Here is a 24,599-nt window from a genome sequence, read left to right as displayed (position 1 = left end):
CTCTCACCCGTTTTTTCATTAGGAGGGGGCATTTGCTCTGCAGGATTCAAAGCGCAACATCTCAAAATTTGAATATGTGGTGCAAAGAGGACAATTTCGTATCTCATCAGTCTAGCTGATGTAAGATGTTGCGCCTGCGTTCTATTTAAAAGGATGTCTACTGTGTGAGGCACCATCAAAGTTAAGGCGTGACCCAAAACCATTCCCTCGGTTTGTTTTACTGACGCGGCAACCGCAGCAACAGCTCGCAAACAGCCCGGCAAAGCGCATGCAACAGGATCCAGCGCGGAAGAAAAATAACCGCATGGTCTATTTCTTCCTCCTTGTTCCTGAGTCAAAACAGCCAACGCTCAGCCATTATTTTCATGCACAAATAACTTAAAATCCTTTTCATAATTTGGTGTGCCCAAAACTGGCGCTGAGCATAACTTTGAGCAGATCAAATGCATTCTGACATTCCTCGCTCCATGGTAAAGGCAAAGCAACATCCTTCTTTGTCAATGCCACCATAGGTTTTACAATCATCGCAAAATTGGCAATCCACTGCCTGCAATATGAGCCATGCCTATTATGGCTCTGACTTCCTTCTGTGTCTTTGGAATAGGCATACCAGAGATACTTTCTATTCTTTCTGGTGTCAGTCTCCTTCCCTCTTTCGAAAGTAGGTAGCCCAAATAGGCCACCTCCTTTCGACAATACTGGATTTTTTTTAATGATGCTTTATGTCCATGTGCTGCCAAATGTGTCAACAATTTAACAGTACTCTCTTTGCAAATGTCTTCTATGTCGGCAGCAGTCAATAGGTCATCAATGTACTGCAATAGTACACAACCCATTGGTAATTCTAACATGTCTAGCTGTTCTTTTAGTGCTCGGCTATAAATACTCGGGCGCTCAGTGTAACCTTGTGGAATTCGTGTGAATGTGAAAGAACGTCTTCCTAACATAAAAGCAAATAAATATCTGCTATCTTGATGTACTGGAATGCTAAAAAATGCATTCTTAAGATCCACGACACTAAAATGTGAAGCAGAGGCTGGAATCATTGTCAAAATGGTAGTGACATCTGGGACCAATGGAAATTGGGGATCAACTATTTTATTCAATCCGCGCGAATCAATAATAAAACGATATGGTATTTCATTACCTCCTTTCTTATAAACTGGAAGAATGGGGCTGTTGCAAGTGCTACCAGTAATTTCTTCTATCACGCTTCACTTAATCAAATCAGAAACAATGCATTTCAATGCTTTTTCACCTTCCATCGAAATGTTATACTGTGGGATACGTGGCAATGTAACTCCCTCCTTCAAAATAATTCTCACTGATTCTATTTTCAAACAACCAACATCGCTGTCATTCATTGCCCATACACAAGTCAGTATGTTACTTAATTCAGTTGGTAATGGTTTAGACAAAAATTGTGATACAGGCATCTTTTGTGGTGATATTGTCAAATACACTCCATCAGGGGAACAATGAATAACCGCACTTAATTTTTTCAACAAATTTAAACCCAATAAATTCCCGCCGCAATTTTGTGTCAAAAGAAACGGGCATGACTCAGTGAATAGACCTTGTGTTATAGGTACCTATTGTGACATGGACTTATTACTGGGGTACCTGCAAACCCTACTGAAAAATTATTTTTCCCCGACCGTGGTATCTCCGGAACCAAGTGATGGTCAATCGAGCATTTCTGCGCACCTGTGTCCACTAGAAAAGTGTGCTCTCTATTCCCTACTTTCATCTCTACGTAGGGCCCTTTCTGATCAACGGGAATAGATACTGGTTCCGACCCCTGTCTTGGGCTGTCCTAGTAGTTGAACAATACATCATCCGATGAGAAGTCACCTGCATAGTATGAATTCGAATTAAAAACATTTCCTTGTCCTGCACTATTTCGCTGACATTGGTTTTGGTTCTGATTCTGCTTATCATTTCCTTGTTTATTCTGATTTTGTGGCATTCTGATGTTTCTATTTTGTCCTTGCGTTCCCGGGCGACCTCTATTCTGTCTTCTTGAGGCATTTCCATTCCTATTCTGTAAATGTGGGCACTGTGCTCGCCAATGGCCTTCTTTCTTACAATTTGCACGTTGATTCAGTCCAATTGGACCTTAATGCATGTTGGAGAAATTCCCTCTTGTTTGTGCATTTCCCACCCCTATTATTATTCACTACTTGTTGCAATAATACTCTCATTTTCAGATTCACCCTATCTCTCACCTCTTTCTCTTTTTCTGTATTTACTCTATTCTCATAGTATTGTGCCATGTGTAATACTTCACTCTGTGATTTGGCTTGCCACGCACTTTCAGATGTCATTTTTAAATTTTGAATTGTCGGTAGCAACCCTCTCACATATTTGTCAACAAATAATCTCTTCCCGGGTTCAGTGCTTAAATCTTGGCCACTAAAGTCTGCAAATACTTCTTCAAATCTGTTAAAATATTCAGTAGCCAATTCATCTTTACCTTGCACGCATGCCGTTAATTTGTCCCAGATAATTCTCCTCTCAGGTACCAAAATCTTTCATTTTTGTACTATTCGCGCTGGTAATGCTAACAGAGCTGGTGATGGCTTCTCACCAGCTTTTCTGTCTGTATCTTCTTTTATCAAATGTTCCCATGAATCACCCAAGATATCAGTGTCATCTACATTCCTAATATGCTTCCATATATCTACTGGGAGAATCACAGGAAATAATAGGTCAATATCACTCATTGTAAAAATGGACGATTTCAAATAGGACTCAATCTCTTTATAAAATCCTGTCGGATTCTTTCTCAAATCAGGGATTGTTTGTTTTATATTATTTACTTCTTGTCTAGAAAAAGTGACATGCACGTACTGGGCTGTATAATGGGCTTTTACCTGCGCTGGAGCTCCATCAATGCCAGGAACTTCTACTTTTGGCACAAAAGTGGGAGGGACTTCCCTCTTGTGAAATATCTAACTGGCCATTTCCTTATTCGTTCTTTTATTAAGCACTATAGCTAAATTGAGGGAAAGGGCAGTCTTTCCAGTTTCAGGTGAAAACACTCTCTTGTATATTGTCATTAACTCAGGGGGTCAACAACATTTTTTGTCATAACAATAATCTTGCAAATACTCAATTCATCACCTGCAATACTTTCCTCTGCACCTCTATCATATACTGATCAAACGTATCATGCACCTCCATTATAGAAATGCTAGCATCTGTAATCCATCTAATTGCCTCTCATGTATATATTTTAATTTCTTTGCTAACAGGTTTAGACGGCAGAAAAAATCGCTGCACGACATATGGTACCACATGTTGTTTCCCTCTTATCAAGTTCATCTTTAAACTCAAATAGCCTATCTACGTGCTCTTTTATTTCTGCCGCACTTTCCCTCATATGCGAAAAAGCATTCAGATCCTGTAACCTCTGCGGTGCTAACATACCAGTTAATTTCTTCCATCTGTCTATAAGATACTCCCCCATGCATTCTAACAATACCTGTTTTTCACGGAGCTTCTAATAGTCATACATTGCACTCAGCGTAGATCCCTCGTCATTTCCTTCAATATACGTTTCTGCCTATTCTTTAAGTTCTTCTCTCTTCTCCCTGCTAACCGTACTACGGGTTACTCTGGTGCTTCCTCTCTGTGCAGGCCCCGCCTCTGTAGAGCTGCCTTCTCTTGCAGCTGCTAATTCCTGGTCTGTCAGCGGTGGGGGAAATAGTATCACGTGCGCAGGGGCAGATGGTGCAGTTGGAACAACAGGAATGGGGGGTGGCAACTGAGGTGGAGCAATGGGTACTGGTGCAATCGTGTCAATTTATTTTGAGGGCGTCCTCGTCTCTTTTCACTCAATTTTATTCATCAATTTGTCTGAAGCATGTGACTCTTGTTGTGGCAATATCTTTTGTATATCTAATTGGATACTCCTATCCCCTCTTCTGATATCCTCATCCCATTTTAGCTCTTCTAGTTATATTGCTTTTTCTGTGTTTGATTAATGCCTTAGCGCATGTTTCTCCCTACTTTTTAAACAGAGGTTAGCTTCTTTCCTCCAGTCTCTTATGACATCAAATGTCGCAGGGGGTGCTTTCTTGCGCAGCACTACTGATTCTGAGTGCTCTATTCGGGCCATCTCAAAAGTACCATCTTTCGGCCATTGCAAATCTATTACATGTCTGGTCTGCCTATGCCAAATTTCATTAAACATTATCGCTCCTATTCCATATTTCACATACATTTCAAATGCTGGCGACCCTATGGGTAGCGCGACCTGGCCAGTTTCTAAAGATTGTCTACCGCAGTGGAAAGATCCCACTAGACAGGAAGACAATTTCTCAGGCATGTTGATCTTATTCGTACCTTACCCTGGACATTTGATCTTGCAAGAGCAACACTTAACCAATATCAGAGCTGTTAAGAATCGGGGCACGACTCACCTGATCAATCAGTTTGTCTCTCAAGACGCAATTCGTCCGTATACAGACGCAACCAAGAATCGTAACTGCGTATCTGGCTCAATCTGCCTCGTTTCGGGACCCTCGCCTTCTTGCTCTGTGGCCGCTGCTCTTCGATCAGGGATTGGCTGTGCACAGATCTTAAAAGGAGTTTCTCATCACTTTCACAGGGGCGCCCCGAACACCTTTCGATCCCGGTTCGATGGCCTCGTCCTCGATTTGTTTTCGCCTTCTTCAAATTCAAGATACTCGATGGAGTAAATCGGGGAAGGTCTCTATTCGGGTGCCATTTTTTGCTAGGCCCTGAAGACCCTCGCGTACGTGTGATCACCCAGACCTCCTGAGACGCAAGAGAGCGAACATTCTACATCAGTATCATATATATGAAAAGACAATCATACAATCTCTTTGTGACACATCAAAATCGCCCATAATGTATCTTCTTGAGCTAAGGTTCGATAATTGACAATTATGACAAATATGACACTTCATGATACGTTTCTTTCTTAATCTATATTACTTGGTTTAGCAACAGTTGCAATTTGCAGTAAGCAGACATAGTTCTTTGTTTTGAAGAATACAAAGCACTTGTTTAGCTAGAAAGCTGTGTTTGTAGGAGACACACATTCCAAAGCATGTTATCTTCTGGTTTCTATTTGTGAACTAGGGGTCAGCCTGATCTAAAGAGGGCCCCAAAAGGAGGGCCGCTAAAAAAAGTATAATTCATGCTTTAACGGCCTGTTTCTACAGTTTCAGCGAGACTGGCTGGCTCCTGGCTTGATTATTAAATGCCTTTCTGCTCGCCTTCAAGGACTTGTGAGGGAGGAAAACAATGTATTCCTGTACTGTTTGGCTTTTCTGTCTGGGCCGGTCTCTCAACATGTCACTTGTGGCCTTGCTCTGTGCATGAGCAGAATGAAATATAATACATTTTGCAACGCGTTCGAACAGAAAGGCAAAGAGAGCAAATGGCGGACCTTACACAAAATGGACACTCTATGGTTATGCTGACGATTCTTTATTGGCGATGTAGGGCATATGGTGCAATTGGTTTTCGGCCAACATAATATACCATCTATGCTTTGGTAGGGTAATTTCTGGGCTCACAGGCTCCTCCCACTAGAGCATTGAAAGACTGTGAAAACACTGCGTATATTGGTTCAGGAAATGTATGATTACGTCACTTCACTGGTTTCCAGCCTTCTTTCATCTCTCGCCAGATACAGCGGACCCAGGGCAGGCCAGAAGACAACAAGCAAGTAAATTCAGATGAAACAGAACCAAACCCAATAAAAGAACACTTAGAGCAAGTATGGGACCTAGTCATCTTAGAAAATGTTACAAGGCGCTGGAATTCCCCCCAATTTACGGGACCTCATGTAGTTGAGGCAGTTACTAATCAAGCTGTTCGATTAGAAGCAAAAACGGTATGGAATCACCTCCAAGCCCTACAAAACAGTGGCCTCGCCTAGCATCACAAATGCACAGATCAACAGGGCCAAAGCTGTGATTTATGATGGACAGCCAGAAAGCAAAAATACACCTGAATTAGAGCGTACTGCCCACCCCATGGTCCGATGCTACCAAGCAGCTGAGGTAGCAACAGCAACACTGTTGCAAAGTGACCAGTGAAAAACATTGTTCATTATCTTGTTTCTCACACCTGCAGACTGTGGGATTGTTACTTGAACGCCCTCATACATTTGACAGCTGGAACACTGTTTAACCTTTCTCTTTACTCACACATGCAGATTGCTGCGTATGTTGTTTAGAACTGTTTAGGGAAATAGCCTGATATTACCTTCCATTGACCACCCTGAAGCATTGTCCAACCAATTTGTGCACTCTATAGGAAGACCCAGCATTTTAGAGCTCCATCCCCCAAAGTTTACTTCTGAGTATTCATAGAGTACTTGACACAAGCATACCCACAACTTGAATACAGTGCATACCCTGTTATGCCCACATTGAGAGGAAGTGTTTGCCTTTGCTGTAAGTGACTACTTAGTTTGCAGAGCTTGTGTGTACTGACAAATACTAACACAATAACGCCTATCTTGCGATTTTCAGGGGGGTACCTTTAGCACCTCATCAGCTGCTTGGACTGAGCAGCAGAAGTGGTCATAATGGAAAAAATTAACTTTATTTTAACACTTGTGTGTTTTCTGATTCCCACTGAAATATTGGGCACCATCCTATGGCAGCTCTACTTTGTAATGTATGTTACCGCTATGACCCCTACTATCCTTCCCTTGACCCAAGCACCAGGAACTACCATGTCAGGTGGAAACGAAGACACTCCTGATAAGGTAAGGAGAGGTAAGCACATTGTCGATACAGACATGAAGGGAGTTGACATGTATCTCACAGACACCACACGAGTAACAAACAACATGTGGTACAAGCACATGTCCAGAATTGGTAGGGGTACCACTGGGGAGAGCTGTTATGTCTGCTCCTTAATCCCCTATGCCATGAGTGCCCCCAGAACGTTCATTGCAACAGAAATACCTATAACCAAAGCACAATGCCTGATGTACCTCGTAATGTTCCAAACATGAGGCAGATTTCAAGGGAAAACAGCATCCTTGAGGTGGGTGTCCAAGTGGACTTTCCTCTATGAATATAATTACATCATGACACTAGACATGATGAACAATTACTGGCAGCTCGATGAAGGGCTACAGTACGTAACTGATGGCCCAAAAAAGGGAGAGACAAAGACTGTCACATTGAACGAATTACCATGCCCATGGACAAGAGTGAAAGAAATCGGAGGAGAGACGGGCTGATGGGAAAGACCACAGATACAGATCTATGGACAGGCATACACTAACGATGGCTGGGAAGATGGAGTGGTGGGAAGCAAGGCGTTGACCCTAGCAAATGTACGAGTGAGCAAGGTACAAGAAGAAAATGACAAATGTCTGAAGTAGTGGGACTGGAGTGCAAGGTTGGTGATGTGGGTGGAAAACGAAGCTGGACCAACACCAATAATTCCCCTCGAGACACCGGCTCTGTGTTATCAACACAACAGCATTGAAGAGGTTGGTGAAAACATAGGATGCCAAAGGACTTAGACTATCCCAGATATGGGAGCCTGAACGGCGGTACTGATGGATTACTATTGGGCTTGCGGATTTAAGACATACAAGAAGTTGCCACTAGATTGGGGAGGAGTCTGTTCCCTAGGACACATCAACATGCCCTTTCTAGTAGTACCCAAGAACGATGTGAAGATTGATGACTTCCCGAAAATGGAAACAAGTTGAAGGAGGAAGAGATCAATAGAGGGAACAACCCCTGCCCAAAGAGAAATGGCTGACGAACAAAGAAAACTGAAGAGTAAAAAGGGGGAATTACTTCTCAGGCAAATCAGAAGCATTACTGGATGAAGTGCCAGCACACCACAGACTGTTTAGCAGAACACAATTGATATTTGCCTCAAATGATACCAGGGATACAGACATACACTAATGCCAAGTGGTTGTAGATCAGTCACTGGGAGTTGATGGTAACCATAAATTCTACAGTGAATGGGTTCAACGCCATAAAAGAATAGCTCTGGGCAATAAGGTTGGTGGCGCTCCAGAACAGATACGTTCTGGATCTCCTCAAAGCTATGGGAGGACGAGTTTGCGCAAAAATTGGGAGTTCTTGTTACACATTCATATCTGCCAACAACGAAGATAACAGAACTCTCTCAGATGCAGTTGCACAATTGGCCCAGATGCATGCAAAAATGGAAGATGAAGCATGCAGAACAGGAAAGGACCAGAGTTGGCTAGCATATCTTTGGTCATGGATGCAATCATGGCTGGCAGACAGACTAAAGGTGATAGTTGGAGCACTGGCACTAGGTGTAGCATCACCGTGTGGTATCAAGATTTGTATTGGAAGATGCAAGAAAACAGCAGAAGAAGCTATAAGCATGCACATTCTGTTGAATGTGAATATAGAAGGAGCAGTGGATGACATTGTGAAGGAAAGAGACAGACTAAGGGAGTAAGAAACAAGTGACCTGTTTCCGGCAGGAATAGAGGTAGACAATCCACATAACCCAAGGAAGTATGAAGGAAAATTAGTTTGGTGCAAGCCTGGAGCGGGGGGGGGGGTGCCTCTTGGAGGGATAACAAAGATATGGCGATTGATAGAAAAAGAACGGTTTTATCGTGATGTGGTCGACAAGTCGACCAGAGGGGGGACTGAAGGTGGAAGGTAAAAATCTGCCCCTACCACCTCACCTGCAAAATACTCGAACAGGAAGAAGAACCAACTGGCTCTTCGTATGGGAGTGAACCAACTCCCACTGCTCCCCTGCTTGACAAATACACTGAAAGTTACCCACTCCATCAGCCATACAGCCCATTACCAGCACTGACACTGCCTACAGTGGATGAGGAGTCACCGGATCTCGTCAGAGACACTTCAATTGATAGCCTTGACTAAAGCACTGAGAAGACGTGCTCCAAGTTGTTAGACACCACAACATAGCAGCGTTAGACATGAAGCACACGTACCATCCACACATCGGGACACAATCACACTCAGCTACATGAAGAACACATGCGCACAGTTGTATGAGTTAGAGGACAGAGACACATACATGATGCTGCCACGTTTATTATTTTGTCATTAGCTTGCCACAGCAACACTGAAACCGCAAGGAAGCAAGAGATCCTGTATTGGCTTGCAGATACTTAGATGCAACTAATCCCATGGAACTGCAGGACCCTGCACCACTAACCTATGGATACTTTGACGGTATAAAGCATAGAAGCCATACCATGGTTTAGGAAATTGCAGCAGGCCATAAACTACCTCAGTAAAAACTTCCAGAGCTGAAATCCAGGGCTAACAAGAGGAAGCAACCGTGTGGGATTGGGCCACCGCCAAGGCCACCAAGGTAAGTGACATTCCTCTCCATGAACTCAAGTAACACCAGCTGAGGAAATACGAATAATCCCCCACAAACTCAGACTAATTCAGAGCACCAGAGCGCAGAAACACAGCCTCTGGACATGTGACTGGCCGAGCTGATGATGAACCGAAACTAGCAGCTGGGAAACAGAATAGTCCCACGAGCCAGACAATGACTTGCAACAAAGTCTATACAACAATAGCCTCAACGTTGCACAGCGAGAGCGAGCACTCACATGGGCTATGGTGGTCACAAACACAGTTATATGCAGGCACATTGTTGCGCTCATTACCTTGAACAGGTACACTCCGAGCTGAGAACCGACTCGGGTCCCAGGCCTGGGGGCAGCAGCTCCACCCAATCACAGTTCAGGACCCTAGGGTGGGTGGCCATGGGCACACACCATTCATCAGGTCGGCATACTGCAACATTGTATATAGTGCTTTTCGGGGAGGGTCCACCCCTGACACCTGACATGGAAGGGCCAGTTAACTAACTGATATAGGGACTGCAATAGGGAAACTACCACTCAATGGCCAATCACAGGATGTGATAGATTTGCTGGAGAGGGGCCCAAGTTGTGATGTCATCATGATGTAGATTTGCATAAAAACTGGCCTGTGCACCAGAGATCATTGAGACGTTCCAGGAGCTATATCCTTGTACCAATCCCGGCTGGTTTTGGTTGTAATAAAACCATGGTTGAACTTGCTATCTGTCTAGACCTGTGTTCCTTTTGGAAAGGGAAGGAGTTAGGCCTTCCATATGTTCTGGGTCTGCGAACTCCTAGCACCCCTCGACCTGCCTAAGAGTTCTAACCTAACACTTTCAATGTTCAACACAACTCTAGGTCAACTTGACACTGCTTCTGGATTGCATTAACAGTTTGCGTAAAATGTTCCTTCTTGGTTGCTTTAACAATGTCTTTGGTTTCCACAAATGAGAGTTCCCTGGTCTAGGCGCAGTTGTCAGACCACACGGTCCACCCATCACAGGTCGTGCAACCAGGAACCTTAGGCTCTTCAGCCGACACAGGTTCGTCTGTATTTGCCCTTGTGTTAAGATTCACATTCACTTAGCGTCTTCTTGTCGGCCACTTTAAGTGCAGGTTCAAACTCACTAAGCTTCTCCTGGATAGCCTTGTGGCTTTGCCACAAAGTGTCCCATATCTTTTGTCAGTCTTTGGCCTTGCCACACTGTATTCATGCATAGAATTCAAGCTGCAGTGCTTTTATTTCTTCCCCACCTTTCTTTCATGCTCTATTGTATTCTTCCATACTTGCGCTCTTATTACGTATGCTGTTTTCAAATGGGCACTTTCCCATGTATCTTTCATCAGACTGGAACCTTGACCACAAAGTTTTCATTCAGTTTGGTATTCAATATTTGCTTAAAATCTCATTCTCAGGTGTTCGTTACTTGCTTTGCTTTAAATTGTATTTCCAAAAGGTGATTGTCAGGACTTTCAATTCATTCAGTATTCAAAAGTATTCAATATATTACTCAGGATTATGTCCAATTATTTTCCGATGACTCAGCATTCACAGATTACTTATTTCACTTAATTCGGCATTCTCAAATATGTGTCAATATTAGCTGGGTGCCCCAGATGGAGTGTTCCCTAGATTGCCCTCACGGGTTGTGCGTGACCACTCTCTAATCCTTCTCTGTTTGATCCTCCTGGATCGACGAGCCTCGCCTCTCTCGCGGCCGCTACCAAGAGCTTCCCTCGCTCTCCTGCTTGCTGCAGCGACCGTGGGCTTTGGGCCGAGCACAGGTTCCTGCTGTAGACACGAGCAACGGGAGCTCAGCAGGCAGTTAGACCCTGTCGTGGCCTGCACCCGGCCTGGGTGTCTCTCTCCTTCTGTGAACGCAGCCGGCTCCCACTTCTGGTTTCTCCGATATGCTTCTCTCCAGCCTGTTCCGCTCTCTGCTCTCTTCCATGCTGTGCAGCCCCACATCTTATACTCCCTAGGAGTGTTAACAGTCCACAGGTGTGTCAGTAGGTTTAATTGCCTGACCTTCTGGTAGCCTATTTGTTGGACATGCAGGACTTCCCCAATGGTACTCTTTCATAGTTATCTTCTTCGTCTCAGTACTAGAGTGGTGAAAATACCTACAAGCATTCCCTACTCCTAGTTGCCTCTTCCTCAACCTAGTACTGCAGTAGGCTGATGAGGAAAATTGAGGGGAGCTAGTTCACAGTCATCCATAAATGCTGGGGGAGGGTAAGGTTGGTTCTCAGAAGGGAAAGGTGTATACCATGTCCCACCAGTGGGTTCCCTCTTCCCGAACCCAATGACCATCCACCCAGGTGATCCTCCCTCAATTCTCCACCCCCAGGGTCAGGTGAAAAGCAATGGCCTTTCCCTGGCCACATGAGGAGAGGATCCAGGGGGAGTAGGAGTGCGGATACCCTTCGGTTTTCCACAGCCCCTAGTGTCACGGCTCTTTTCTGGATGCTGCTGCCCCTCATGGAAGCACCAACACATTTTTGGCGACACTGTCCAAAACAAGAGGGCGGCTGTGGCATGTTGTGTTACTTACATGGCTCCCTCCAAGATGACTGACACATCCGTGAATGGCCCCCATGATGACGTTGTGGGATGATGAGCTCCTCTGTGCCTAGAACCGCTTGAAAGCTGCAACCGGAGTACTAGCCTTGCGTTAAAATGCTCAGGTAAACTCCCTGTGCTAATGCTGTCTCTCTTTGGAGTGATTGATCCATGTCTGTCTTCCACTCCTGCTGCTCAGGCTCATGCCTCCAGACCTCTGTCCTGCATTCTCTTCTCCTCTCCATTGGTTCAAGTTGCCTTCTCTGATGATCCGGGTTAGCTCAAAGTTGCATTTGACTGGTTGGGTCCAGTCATCTCTCTACCTGTCCAGGATTTCCAGAATCTTCACTCAAGTCTGCTTCAGAAACCCAGCCATGTCCACAAGGGTTTGTTTACCCTTAGGAGTTTTTCTTGGGTAGTCTCCTTAGGGAGCACTGGCCTACCTGTTCGCTCACTGTAGGGAGGCCAGTGTCTTATAATGTAGGCTTCCTCAATCATCACCAAAGTATGTTTTCTCAGGTACGTGAATGCCATTTTCATGGTGTGCTGTAGGTCCCCAATCCCTGAATATACCTAGTTATGTGTGTGTGTATTTGGCAGGGGAGGGGAAATGCAGCATACCATATAAATGGTTTAATAGGGCGACACTCACATACATGGGAAGAGGCAGCATGAACATTCTTCTTGTATGGTGACAGTGCTGGCATAGTTTGAGCAAAGTCAGCAGGAAAATTACAAAGCTTGCATATTGTGGGCACAGCTTGCATTAAAACACTTTACAGTAACCAATCAGGCATGTATTGGGCACAGGACAGCACAAGAGTGTTCTTATAGTGGCAAGACTAACATACATCTGGCACAGCCAGAGTGAAAATGTTTTCTCACATTGGCAATGCTGGCATAATATCGTGGACAGTGGCACCATGAAACTGTTTTACAATGGCAATGCAGACATATGCTGTGGGTACAACAAGCATGAGTGAATTCAAACCGTTTAAAGTGGCAACTCCAGCATACGCCATGGGCAGAGGCATCATGAAAGTATTTTGCAGTGTCAATGTTGGCATATTTTGTGGGCACAGGCATCCTGAAGATGCACTGTACAGTGGTAGTTCTAGAAAATAGTGTGGGCACATGCATTGTGAAGTGTGTCTAACAGTGTCAATTGTGATATCTATTTGGAACACAAAAAGCAGGAAAGTGTGTTGTGAAATGCGTCTCTGTACTGTTGGTGACATGGCATCTATTGTATTTTGTCATGTTACACGATAGAACTGTTTGTAAATTGTATTTTTTGAATTGTAAACATTTTCATCGAATATTTCTCACAAATGATGCTGTAAAATGCATCATTTCCACTCACAATATTAACATTTTATTCTCACAGGAAGTCCTCCTTGAGCCCTCTTGGAATAGTTCAGACTCCCTAGCTATGCACTTTGGCTCACACCAATTCGGGTAAACATGTGCACCTCTCAACTACAAAACTTCACAGCCACCGCAGGTGTGTATGCAATGGAAGCTGTGCTCTAAAGTCGGAGCAACAAACAGATCCATTTTAGTTTCTAGGGAGACCTCTATTCATATTTTAGGGAGACCCCTGATCATAAATAAATATTGTAACAGCAGACAAGCTGCTCTTCAACCCACAAAGTAGAAAAACCAGATCGGATATTCAGACTGACCACCAAGTATGTAAACATTAGCAATCATGACATCTTTACACTCATTGTGGCTATCTTGAAACCCTCGCAGAATTGTACAATTCGGTGGATTGACGAGCCCAGCCCTATGCAATCAGGCGTTTGGCACACTGTCTGTGCACACAAGTTACCACCAAGCTCAGCAGAGGCAAGTTTATCTCACACAAGTTACCTTTTCAGCAGGAGCAGTACAGCGTTGGAGGTGCTGGCGTCCAACCCAGTGGTTGGCTCATCTAAGAACAAGATGGAAGGGTCAGTAATGAGCTCCATCCCAATGCTTGTTCTCTTCCGCTCTCCTCCAGACACGCCTCGGAGAAACGCAGTGCCCACCTAGTGAACCAAAGAGTAAAGCACACACATTTTAAAGACATGCATTTTACACCAAAGAGTTTTCTTTTTGTCCATATCCTAATTGTGGCCTGCACCTAGAGGTTATTTAGTTTTTAGTGTGCGTACAATGAGAAACATAACAACTAATATTCACGAGTACACCAGTTCTCAATTTAGCCCCATGAATACAATCTGTCCCCACTGCTTGAAAAGGAACATCTTTAATCTCATAATAATTTCCTATTAGAAAAAAAACTTTTGAAATTAAACAAATCTCTAAATAATAGATATCAATCTATTCTCTTCTTTAAATAAAACCACCTTTTCCCTGGTGAAATAAAAGACAAACTTGTATCTGTTTCCACCAGTGTGCTCGAGAGTCACCACATTGTTGATGAAATACTGTTTTCTATTACCTCCGAGTAGATTAAAAACAATTAAACCATTCATGTCAGCAATCCAGCTAATTTTCAAAAGAGGAAGAAGCACTCTGAGCAGTTATGTCATAATTGTACCAAGCAACGTTTAACACCTTCATGTGCACATATTAAAAATATGATAATTTTCCGTACTTTAGTAAAAAACAATCAATGAACCCATTGCCTACTGCATAATTGATCTCTTTATTTAGTTATGTATATTGTTTTTATTTTACTGTTTAAAGTGCACACCTAGCTCGAGAGCAGCAGCGCGCTGCACAACGTTTGGGCGGCCATCTTTTAACAGTAGCGCAGTACTGTGAGTTGTGTTCTGTGCATCCCCTGGGATTAGTCCATGGTCAGGTGCTGCGGAAAAAAACATGTTTTATGGCACCTCACACTTCTATGCCTGGCACCAGGATGCCCCCCTCCTGGTAGTCCCTACAATTCTGGCAGAGATTGTGGGGGTGGGAGCCTGGTCAGTGCCCGCACGTTCTCCCCTCCCCCCACTGTTCAGTACCTATTATTGCACTCATCCTAATGCCTGTGCCTTCAAACTACATGCCTATGGCGTTCTGCGTCAAAGCAGTATAAGGCATTGGTTACACCCCCCCCCCCAAACCTAAATCATTACAATGAGACGAAAAGTATGGAACAAATGATAGGCCGTAGGCTTTTAGTATATCCAACAATGATTATAAAAGTACAATACCCTAGCTGCGTGCTTTTGGGCACTTCTGGGTCAGGAGGAGAGGTACCCCCTCCTGCCAGAATTTTTCCTGGTTCCAATCACCAAGTCCCAGGTCCGTGAAAGTGGGACCTGTAATCGTTCTGGCTGGCACCTGATCTTTTGGGGTGAGGGCAGCTTCCACCCTGACCTCTGCCTGCCACACCTGAGTGGGTTTACTGCCGCTCAGGTTCCCCCTAAAAGTACCTTCACTTGCACCATCTTTCTGTCAATGCATTGAGGGTGCCTGTTGCAAACAGATCCATTCCTTTTACTGATAAATGCACACCATCCCTGCAGAATAAATCCTGGTTGCTCAATGTTATCCCCCCAGGTCTGATTCTCTTGCAAAAGCCAGCTATCTCTTTGTTCAGTTTTCTTCAAGCTATATCTATCGCGCTGTTAGATTTAGCACCCTGCCATTGCCTTCCATGAAGATATCTACATTGGGATATTCCAGTTAGTGATGTGCACATATCATGTGGTAGCTGCTTTCTCCCCAGTTTTACCAAGTCATTACTCCCTAATGAGATAACTAGATATCACTGAAACCACCCAAGTCTGCCAACCACTGGTGGATTCCTCCCATATCATGCCTGGGGTACCCCACAAGGCGGTGATAATTCTCTTGAAATATAGAACTTGCTGTATGTCTTCAAACCACCTCCATGTTCACATCACATAGGAGTGCCCTACAAGCCAATCCATGTAACGTAAGAGTCATCACCTTCTAATACAACATGTTCAGTTAGATCGGGATTCCCTTATATATTTTTTGTAACATTCTGAAGTCCACCCCCGCACCTTTTTCACTATCCGGCAACCTAACCCCCCCATCCATGCAGATGTTGCTCCCCTTATGCGGAATGAGTGAGTGGGTCAGCTGGGTCCCAACGCACTACTTCAATGGCCCTCTGTAGTACTGATGGAAACTGAAACCTTCTCAGAGCTCTGCCCTTTCTATGGATAAAGAATTGGCCACCTCGGGAAGGGCGGACCTTGAGAAATTCAGCATGATGCCTATGGGGCAGTGGTTGCTACCATCTATGCAGTATAGGTTGATCAATCTCCCTTTTCCTTGCTGATGGTTTTGGACTTCCTCAACAATATTGTCATGCTTTCTATAACCATGTGCACATCCTCCATGGCTAAACCATCCTCTGCAGTTGTGCTTCTGGCAATAATTTGCTCACTCTAAATCCCCAAAATTTTCCCAGAGCAAAAGCTGTTCTAAAAGGCGCTGCCTCGTATGTGTTTGTGCATATGTCATCAAGTGTGTCTAGCAATACCAATAACTTGCTAAAATGGAAAGGGTGTCTTGTAACTTTCATGGGCCCTTCCAACCAGGCCCATCCTTTGAGGGCATATTTGACCAATGCACTGTGCATTCGGTTCACACCTCCTGCTAATTTAACAGGGTGTGCCACTGGCCAACATTTCCTTTTATTTTGCATGAATGCCAACTCAACCAAATGTCTTCACTTGCTTATCTGTTATGTCTATGTTATTATCAATCTGTATTATCTACTTAAATTTAGTGAAATATTGACAGTACTGCCTGACCGTTCTTGGGGCCAAGGCTCAGTTTTCCAACCCCAATAGAAACCCCCTGGATTCTCCAGGCGTTTCATATTTGCAACTGGCATGTATGGGACCCGTTATTGGTGTGCGCTTTGTTGACGCGTTCCATATTTTCCTATCCCCGCCGTGCAACGTGGTATCTTCCTTTCATTTTCCTGTTCTTCCAAAACGGTCCATACCTTGTCTGGTACTCCAGTCATGTCCTGTTCTGCATCCGGTCTTAACTGCCTGAAAATGTTCAACTGAAAGTGAGACAAAGCATCAGCCAATATTGCATTTTAGTGCAGCATTCGTTATCGCCCTTAGCACCTCCAGTACCAGTTGGCATGCTGTGGCCCCTTTGTTTATTACCTCTACCACAGCCATATTGTCAGACCAAACTGCCAGCTCCTTGTGTTTAAGTTCCTCAGCCCACATAAACAGAGCAATCCAAATGGAAAAGATCTCCACCAACGTAATGTTCCTGGCCCAAATGTTGACATGGCAGGTCTGTGGCCAGGATGCTGCACATCACTTTCCCCCCAAAATTGCTCCAAAGCTTTGCTGCCTGCAGAGTTTGTAAATAGAACTTTCTTATCTTTTTCATTTAATGTCTTTTTCATTTAATGGCGTGAGCAATACAACCGACCAATTACATTTCAGCTAAAATTCCTCCCACATTGCTAGGTCTCTCTTGACGTTCTTACGTAAACTTATGTGGTGATGCCACTTTCTCGACCCTTTGGTTTTTAGCTCCTTGCTTCCTTCAAAAATGGGGTGCTGTGGCACTATTCTGCCTGCGAAATTGAGTTTTCCTAACAGCGACTGAAGCACCTTAACTGTTTACTTTTCCCGTTTTGCCATTGTAGCTATTGTTAATAGGTCCTCAACCTTATCCCGGGAATGCAGCATTCTCACATCCAAGCCCGTGTCTCTGCGGCATCTAACAACTCGGCCAAACTCTTTAAAATCTGCAAGGAGCTTGCCAACCCTCATGCAGTCTCTATCTCCCCTGTCGCCTCTCGGCCCTTTGCACGGCCCTTGTCTCTCACTTCATCTCAAAAACCCAGGAAATCCTGTCCACCCTCTCGTCCCCTCCCCCTCTTCTCCCTCTGTGAACTCTGGCCCTCTTACAGCTGCCCCCCCTCCCTCTTTCTCATCCTTTTCTCTCTTTTGCCCTGACAAGGTCTCAAGTCCGATCTATGAAAGTCTTGTCAAAACAGGCTCCTCCCTGTTCTTCCAAACCCATCAAGGTCCACATTGACACTGTCGCTCCTGCCCTGGCTGATTTCTGCAACCTCCCCTTCGCCGCAGGAACCTTCCTCTCCCCTCTGAAGCACTCTCTTGTGTACCCTCTTCTCAAGAAACCCACAGCTGATGCCGGTTGCCCGGCTAACTATCGCCCAATCTCCATCACTCCTTTTCTGGGCAAACTCCTGGAAAAGATAGCCATCTCGCAGCTTAACCTTCACTCTGATTCTCTTGGTTGTCTCCACAACCATCCGTCTCGCTTTAGAGCTGCCAGAAGCACAGAAACTGCTCTCCAAAACATCTGTGAAGATCTGCTCTCCACGACATTGCCATTTTCTGCTCCAATTTTCAGTGCTATGCTGATGACACAACTCATTTTCAGGCTTCCCCTGGCCCCCACTTCTCATTCTCTCATCCCTGATTGCCTATCTGCCATTCAGGATTAGTGTGCCGCCAAGGATCTCTGCCTGAACGCCAGCAAGACGGAGATCCTCCTCAACGGCCACCTTCACCCTCCTTTCCTGTCACTCTCTGGCCGGCCTTGCTTGGACCTCCTCCTACCCCCACCTGCGAGGCTAAGAACCTCTGGGTCATCTTTAACTCCACGCTTTCCTTTTCTGCCCACATCTCTGCTGTCTCTAAAAAGCCAAGCTTCCTACTGCACCACCTCAGAGGTATTCTGCCTTTCCTCTCCTTCCCCCAGATGCTCACTGTCTCTCGAGCCCTGGTTCTCTCTAGGGTGGATTACTGCAACAGCCTCTTTCTAAATCTACCTGCTTCTACTCTCCGCCCTTTGCAACTTATCCAGAAAAGGACGGCAAGACTTGCCCTCGGCCTCAAGCCCCTTGATCATTTCTCTCCAGCCCGGAAATCTCTACACTGGCTCCCAGTGGCTACAAGGATTAAATTCAACACCCTTTGCAATGACCACAAGGCCTTCTGGGGCCTGGGTCCAAAATACCTTCAACTGTCCCTCCTTAAATACCTTTACTCCCGAGCTCTTAGCTCCTCCAACTCTAACTCCCTCAATGTCAGTTGTTTTTCAAAGAAACGAGCAGGGGGTAGATCTCTGTCTTCAGCTGGGGCCTCCCTCTGGAACTCTGAAACTTGAGGAGAACCATCTCAGGTTCCGGAAGCACCTCAAGACCTTCCTCTTTGCTTCTGCCTTTGCCCCTCCTCTCCCCTGCTGATCTGTTCTGTCTCTGGCTCGTGCTCCTGGTCACGGTCTGACTTTCGGGCCCAGGTACCTGTTCACCCTGCCACCCACCCGCACCCGCACTGCCTCTTGGCAATCCCTTGCACTGGGGACTGTATCTGTAACCCTAGAGCACCCCCCACCCCTTTTCTTTTTTCTGCACTTATCAGACACACCCTGTCTGTTGCCTTAAACCTAGTACTTGCCATTTGCTGGCTGCACTACCACTGTTTGTTGCTTTTTTAAAAGTATTTATTTATTTTTATTATTTATTTTTATTCCTTTGCTCAGCACTTTCCACTTCTCCCCCCTCCCATACACTTTCTCCTTTCCCTCACCCATGCACGTGCGTGTACTCAATGTTACTGGGCCTAGTAAGATCGTGGTTTTGTTCTCCCTTGTTCCCCTCCATTGCCTCCTCACGCTTTGAAACACTTGTCTATGAGCGCGATACAAATCAAATATCAATATAAATATCCTCTTTGAGAGTCAATTTCTATGCCCAAGAAAGGCATTATGCTAGTGAGATCCCCCACTCCTCTGTGATAGCCTTAAACTTCGTCACACCCTTTTGGACCTGCAAAGAGAAAATCATCCAAATAATGGATGACCAGCATGTCTGGCATTGAAGTTTGAAGGACCCCTTGCAGCAAACAGTTCCGTTTCTCAAAAAAGGTGCATGAGATGGCGCAGCCCATTGGTAAACACTGATCTGCATGCAATTTATTATCAAAATCAAAACATAGCCAGGGCTGTGAGCTCCTGGGCAACAGCCTGAAAGCTAAGTGTTTGTCTGCGTCTGCTAATAATGCCCCTCTGCCTGCTTTCCTCACCACTTCCACCACCTCCTGGAAGCTGGTGTACGCTACTGCTGCTTCTGTGTCTGAAATGCCATCATTCACTGATCAGCCTGGGGGAGGGAGGATAGATGATGTATGAGTCACTATTCCCCTTTCTCTTTTTTGGGGTCATCCCTCTTGGGAACAGGTGCATTCTGAAAAGGGTATGTTTTCCCTCGTGCTACTCACCCTACCTAGATCAGTTTAATTATGTATTCTTTTCTTTGCAATGTCAGGTTCTTCTTTTACAGATTTTAGGGTATTTTGTATTTCTTGTGTACCCCTAACCTGGAAAGGGATGATAAACCCATGCTTAAAACCTTCTGTAATAAAATATCTGCTCTCTTTGTCTTTGAATGCCTGTAGGCATTTCAACATTGCCTGTAGTTTAATTGGTGATCAGCCCAGGCCTAGGACAGCATCAGGGGTGCTTGACTTCAACTGCTCTGGGGTGGATCTTTGTGGATTTGATGCTACTGTGTCCTGCTCCACATTTGCTATGCTGATGTTTGTATCTGCACTCTTTACCCCATTTGCAGCGACCTTTTTCAAATTTCCAACATATCATAGGATTCCCATTCTCGGTGGCTCCTTGTGCTGTGTGGGAAAATTGTGGTGTGATGTGGTTATATGTTTTTGACCCTCAGGATTGCCCCCTGTGAAAGGACTGCTACCCCTTGTTTTGCTGGAAAGATCGTCACTGGGTTTGTGTGTGTTGCTCTAGAAGAGTTTCCTTACATGTTGTCCTGGCATGTAGTTGTGCCCTTGGTTTATCCTTTCTTTTAATACATTGGATAAATATAAGTGTGCTTGTTCTTCATCCCATACTAGGTCAGGGTAGCTGTCCATTGACATCCTAAACTCCCTGTTGTAATTCGGCCAGGCGTCTCCGCCAAAGGACATGTAGATCTCAAGCACTGTATGTTGGTATGCCGATAACACTGACCCCTCCTGTGGGAATTTCTCCATTGTTATAGTCCCTAAAATCTGAAAAGCTGAAAGCCAGTTTTAGAAATTATGTTCCACTGTTACCTTCTTTGTAACATTTTTTCTTCCTCTTTTTTGTCCACCTTATTAATGTCAAAACCTCTTTTCTGAAAATGTAATAATGAGAAGATCTCAAACTCCTTCCTCCAAATTTTTCTCTTAACGTTCTTCTCAATGTGGCATGCTGAGGAAATAAGGGCTCCAGGCAGCAGTGATGAAGAAACAGTAATTTATTTCATTACAGCGACATCGGCCTATGAGAGCCGAGTGCCAACATGGCTCTCTCCCTGCAGTCTCTACTGTCTCTCATCCCCATTCCTAGAATAACATTCTTAGAACTTAATGAGCTCATAGTGCAGCTCAGTGTTTATCTAGGATCTGGTAATACATTTGTATGAACTTGTTTTAACTTACACTTACATCATAACACATCTCATCCCTTATGTGCATACAGCTGTTTACTCCACATAATAATCCTTAAACCAGCCGGGTTTGTTCTTGATTCTATTTGAATGTGTCTCTGCTGCAGACCTTGAATTGTTGTCATCCTTGGAGCACTTATCTATGACACTAGAGTCTCTTATACTGTTATTAGCAAATTCACCATTGTCATGTTCACCATTGTCATGTTTATCATGTGCATTGTCCTTCATGCATTCTGGACATTTCACAATTCTGGACATTGACCAACACTCCCCCCCCCTTCTACAATTACTACATTGTTTCTTACCGCAGATATTTTCTTGGGACCAATGTATTTGCTTTCTACACATTTGGGAGTGAATCTAGGGTTCTTTATGAGAATACAATCTCCCACTTTCCAGGTATTACTTTTGACACTCTTGTCCTCATCGAATCTTTCTTTGTACACATCCTGTGCTTCTTTGATGAGAGTCATAATTCTCTCGCAATCAATGTTGGAACTCTTGGCTAAATCCATCCACCCTGGACATAGTTTTGTTCCAGGTTGTCTCCCTTTCAATGACATGAACGGAGATACATTTTTCTTAGGCTCAAAATGATCCTTGAGTTGTTTAATCGCAAGGGCATATTCATCTGTGTCCTCCGCTTCACCAGCTTGTGCACTGCCTAACCCATCAAACACTGCACGGCCTTCCACACCAAGATTGTGAAGTAATAATGCCTTTTTGCGAGTTGAGCTGAATCTCTCTCCTCCCATTGCCACCAGGTAGTTTTCAAACATGTCTTTCCATCTGTCCCACCTAACTTGGGGGCGTCCAGGTTCATTCAAAAATGACATTGGCGGAGGTATTGAAGCTGCCATGTCTTAAGCGGTAAAAAGGTGGTAAAGAGTGGGCTTGATGGATGCAACCAATAGACTCTGGATCAGTTCAAGTATGCCCAGTGGATGCACAGACTGAGCAGTGACAGTGCTGTGCTATGCAGACAAAGGGATCAGTCTTGTATGAGTACAATCCCTTGTGTATGATGTCACAATCCTCCTTACATCAGTCTGAATTGGAACATGATGGCTGCTCATCCACAGAATGGATACATGTCATAATGGCTGGCTCCTGAAACTTGCCAGAACTGCATGGGCAGGTTGCTCAGCAACGATAATGTCAATGCTAGGGATCCTTGAAAGTAAACACTGTTGCTTTGAGACAGAGTCAATACAGTAATGGCGAAGGCTAGATTACCCCCCGCGGGACGCGCCTGCTGACCTGTTGTTCCGCTCCTCCTGACCTTCCTGCAGCGTCCGCTGTCGCACGGGAGTGTGGAATAATGCAGGCCGTGCTATGACGAGACTTCAAAGGAGTAGGGAGACACTGCTGAGAGCCATCCTCGTCGCCAATGAGGAAATAAGGGCTCCAGGCAGCAGTGATGAAGAAACAGTAATTTATTTCATTACAGCGACAGCGGCCTATGAGAGCCGAGTGCCAACATGGCTCTCTCCCTGCAGTCTCTACTGTCTCTCATCCCCATTCCTAGAATTACATTCTTAGAACTTAATGAGCTCATAGTGCAGCTCAATGTTTAACTAGGATCTGGTAATACATTTTTATGAACTTGTTTTAACTTACACTTACATCATAACACATGCTAATGTTACTCTAATGTTTCTCCATACCATTTCCTCACTTTGCATCTCCCATATTTTGTATTAAATGCGCCATCTTGGTCTTTCTTAACCTTGATGCTCGTTTTGATTATGCCCTTCTCTTTTTACCCACGTACTAAAATGTTCCCTCTAATCCTCATCCGTTTTGTCTGTGTCATCCAAATTTGTTGTATCCCCCTTTTTCATCTTTCTTTTCCCCAGTTTCTTAAACATACTTTCAATCTTTTCCACCAATTTCTTGTCATGCTCTTCTTACTCAATTGTTTTTTTCCAACCTCCCCCTCAGTACCTGTGTTGGTCTTTTTCTCCTTGCACTTTCTCCCGCTAGCGCCATTCGATGCTTTCCTGGGAGCTCGACCAGTGGTTTCGTCCTCTCTCCTTGCCTTCTTGCTGGAGGGGGTCTGTGCGCTGTCAGAGTTCGTCACAACTTCATTCTCGCTTTCTTCAAAGAAGCTGGGGGATTTAGTTCCGTCTGGTGCCCCTGTGTCATGGCATCATTTCTTCTGGACTCAGTCCAGCCCATGTTTCGGCTCTGCTGGTGCTTCCCATGCCAGTAGCTGGCACTCCTTGTCCCCTTGTGTGGTCATAACTACACTTCGAGTAGCTGCCCTACTGAAATACACAGCTTCCCTCTGTCCTGGTATTCGTCCCTTCTTTCCTCTTTTGACTGGCAGATACTGTGGCAAGTTTTAGTTACGTTATAATGTGCTTTTTGCTGGAGACCTGTCACTGTGCATAAGTGTGTTCCTTCCATCGTGCACTCCCTGGCCCCTGCTAATGTTGTGCAGCGATATATTCTTCTGCGCGTCACTCGGAGGAAGATTGCTGCAGGGCCCCACACTTGGAGGAAGATTGCTGCATTACTTCGTGGGCACAGAACGAGCCCCTGCGCTACCATCACCCCAACAGTAATATAGTTCTACAAGCTGTGTGAAGAAAGTGTGCTGCACAGCCCTGGGCTAACACGCCTTCTCGCTCTCCTTCTGCGGGCTTCAATCAAACTCTGCCCAGAGCAGGGAAAACCAAACACATGCCCAGAGTGCAATCCGCTACATTCAGTATGATTTATGGGGTCTAAATACACTGAGGCCATGTTCATCAGGCGACCTGATCAAAGGGGGAGCCAGTTTCTGCCACGGCAGATCCAGTTCCTTTTGGTGGGCTTCGGTTGGAGTGTGACTAAAACTCCAGGGCGAGTGGCGGAGCCGCTCCAGTAATTGTGCATCGCTGCAGCAATGAGGGAGGCCCACACGGAACACTACCAGTCTCAACACCTTCTTTAATTTAAACTGCCCTTCCCCTGCCCTGCGTCACTTCCCCTCCCTTGAGTCCCACCCCCACCCTAGCCCAACTTCCACATAACGGTGGATGAACTTGAAAGTCTAAACATGACAAGCTTTTAAAATACTGAGTCTGGTGCTAGCCCATCTCTTCAATGAGTCTTATGGGTTTAGCCTTTGCAAAAATGGGGCGGCTGCCTTTCGCAGTTCTGGGCTGTATTGGGGGGGGGTCTGTCCGTAAGCCAATGACCATCATCATCTGTGACCTCACCGCCAGAGGACTCCTCATCTCCCCAGCATGGGT

At 45.0% G+C, this 24,599-nt stretch overlaps 1 protein-coding gene across 2 annotated transcripts in view; it reads right to left on the bottom strand.

Moving 5' to 3' along the window:
* Window positions 1-24,599, bottom strand: part of LOC138515804 (broad substrate specificity ATP-binding cassette transporter ABCG2-like) — a 961,595-nt gene that overhangs the window by 556,537 nt on the left and 380,459 nt on the right. For both annotated transcript variants that reach the window (XM_069630540.1, XM_069630541.1), the window contains exon 5: window positions 13,797-13,954. In XM_069630540.1, coding sequence (XP_069486641.1) covers window positions 13,797-13,954 — 158 coding nt within the window. The remainder of the gene's footprint in view (window positions 1-13,796; window positions 13,955-24,599) is intronic.

The sequence above is a fragment of the Ambystoma mexicanum genome, chromosome 6q (assembly GCF_040938575.1).
Source record: "Ambystoma mexicanum isolate Mex_15411 chromosome 6q, UKY_AmexF1_1, whole genome shotgun sequence".
In the NCBI taxonomy this organism is placed as follows: Eukaryota; Metazoa; Chordata; class Amphibia; order Caudata; family Ambystomatidae; genus Ambystoma; species Ambystoma mexicanum.
Note: the sequence above shows the minus strand (reverse complement) of the source record. Positions and strands in the feature narration are given on the sequence as shown.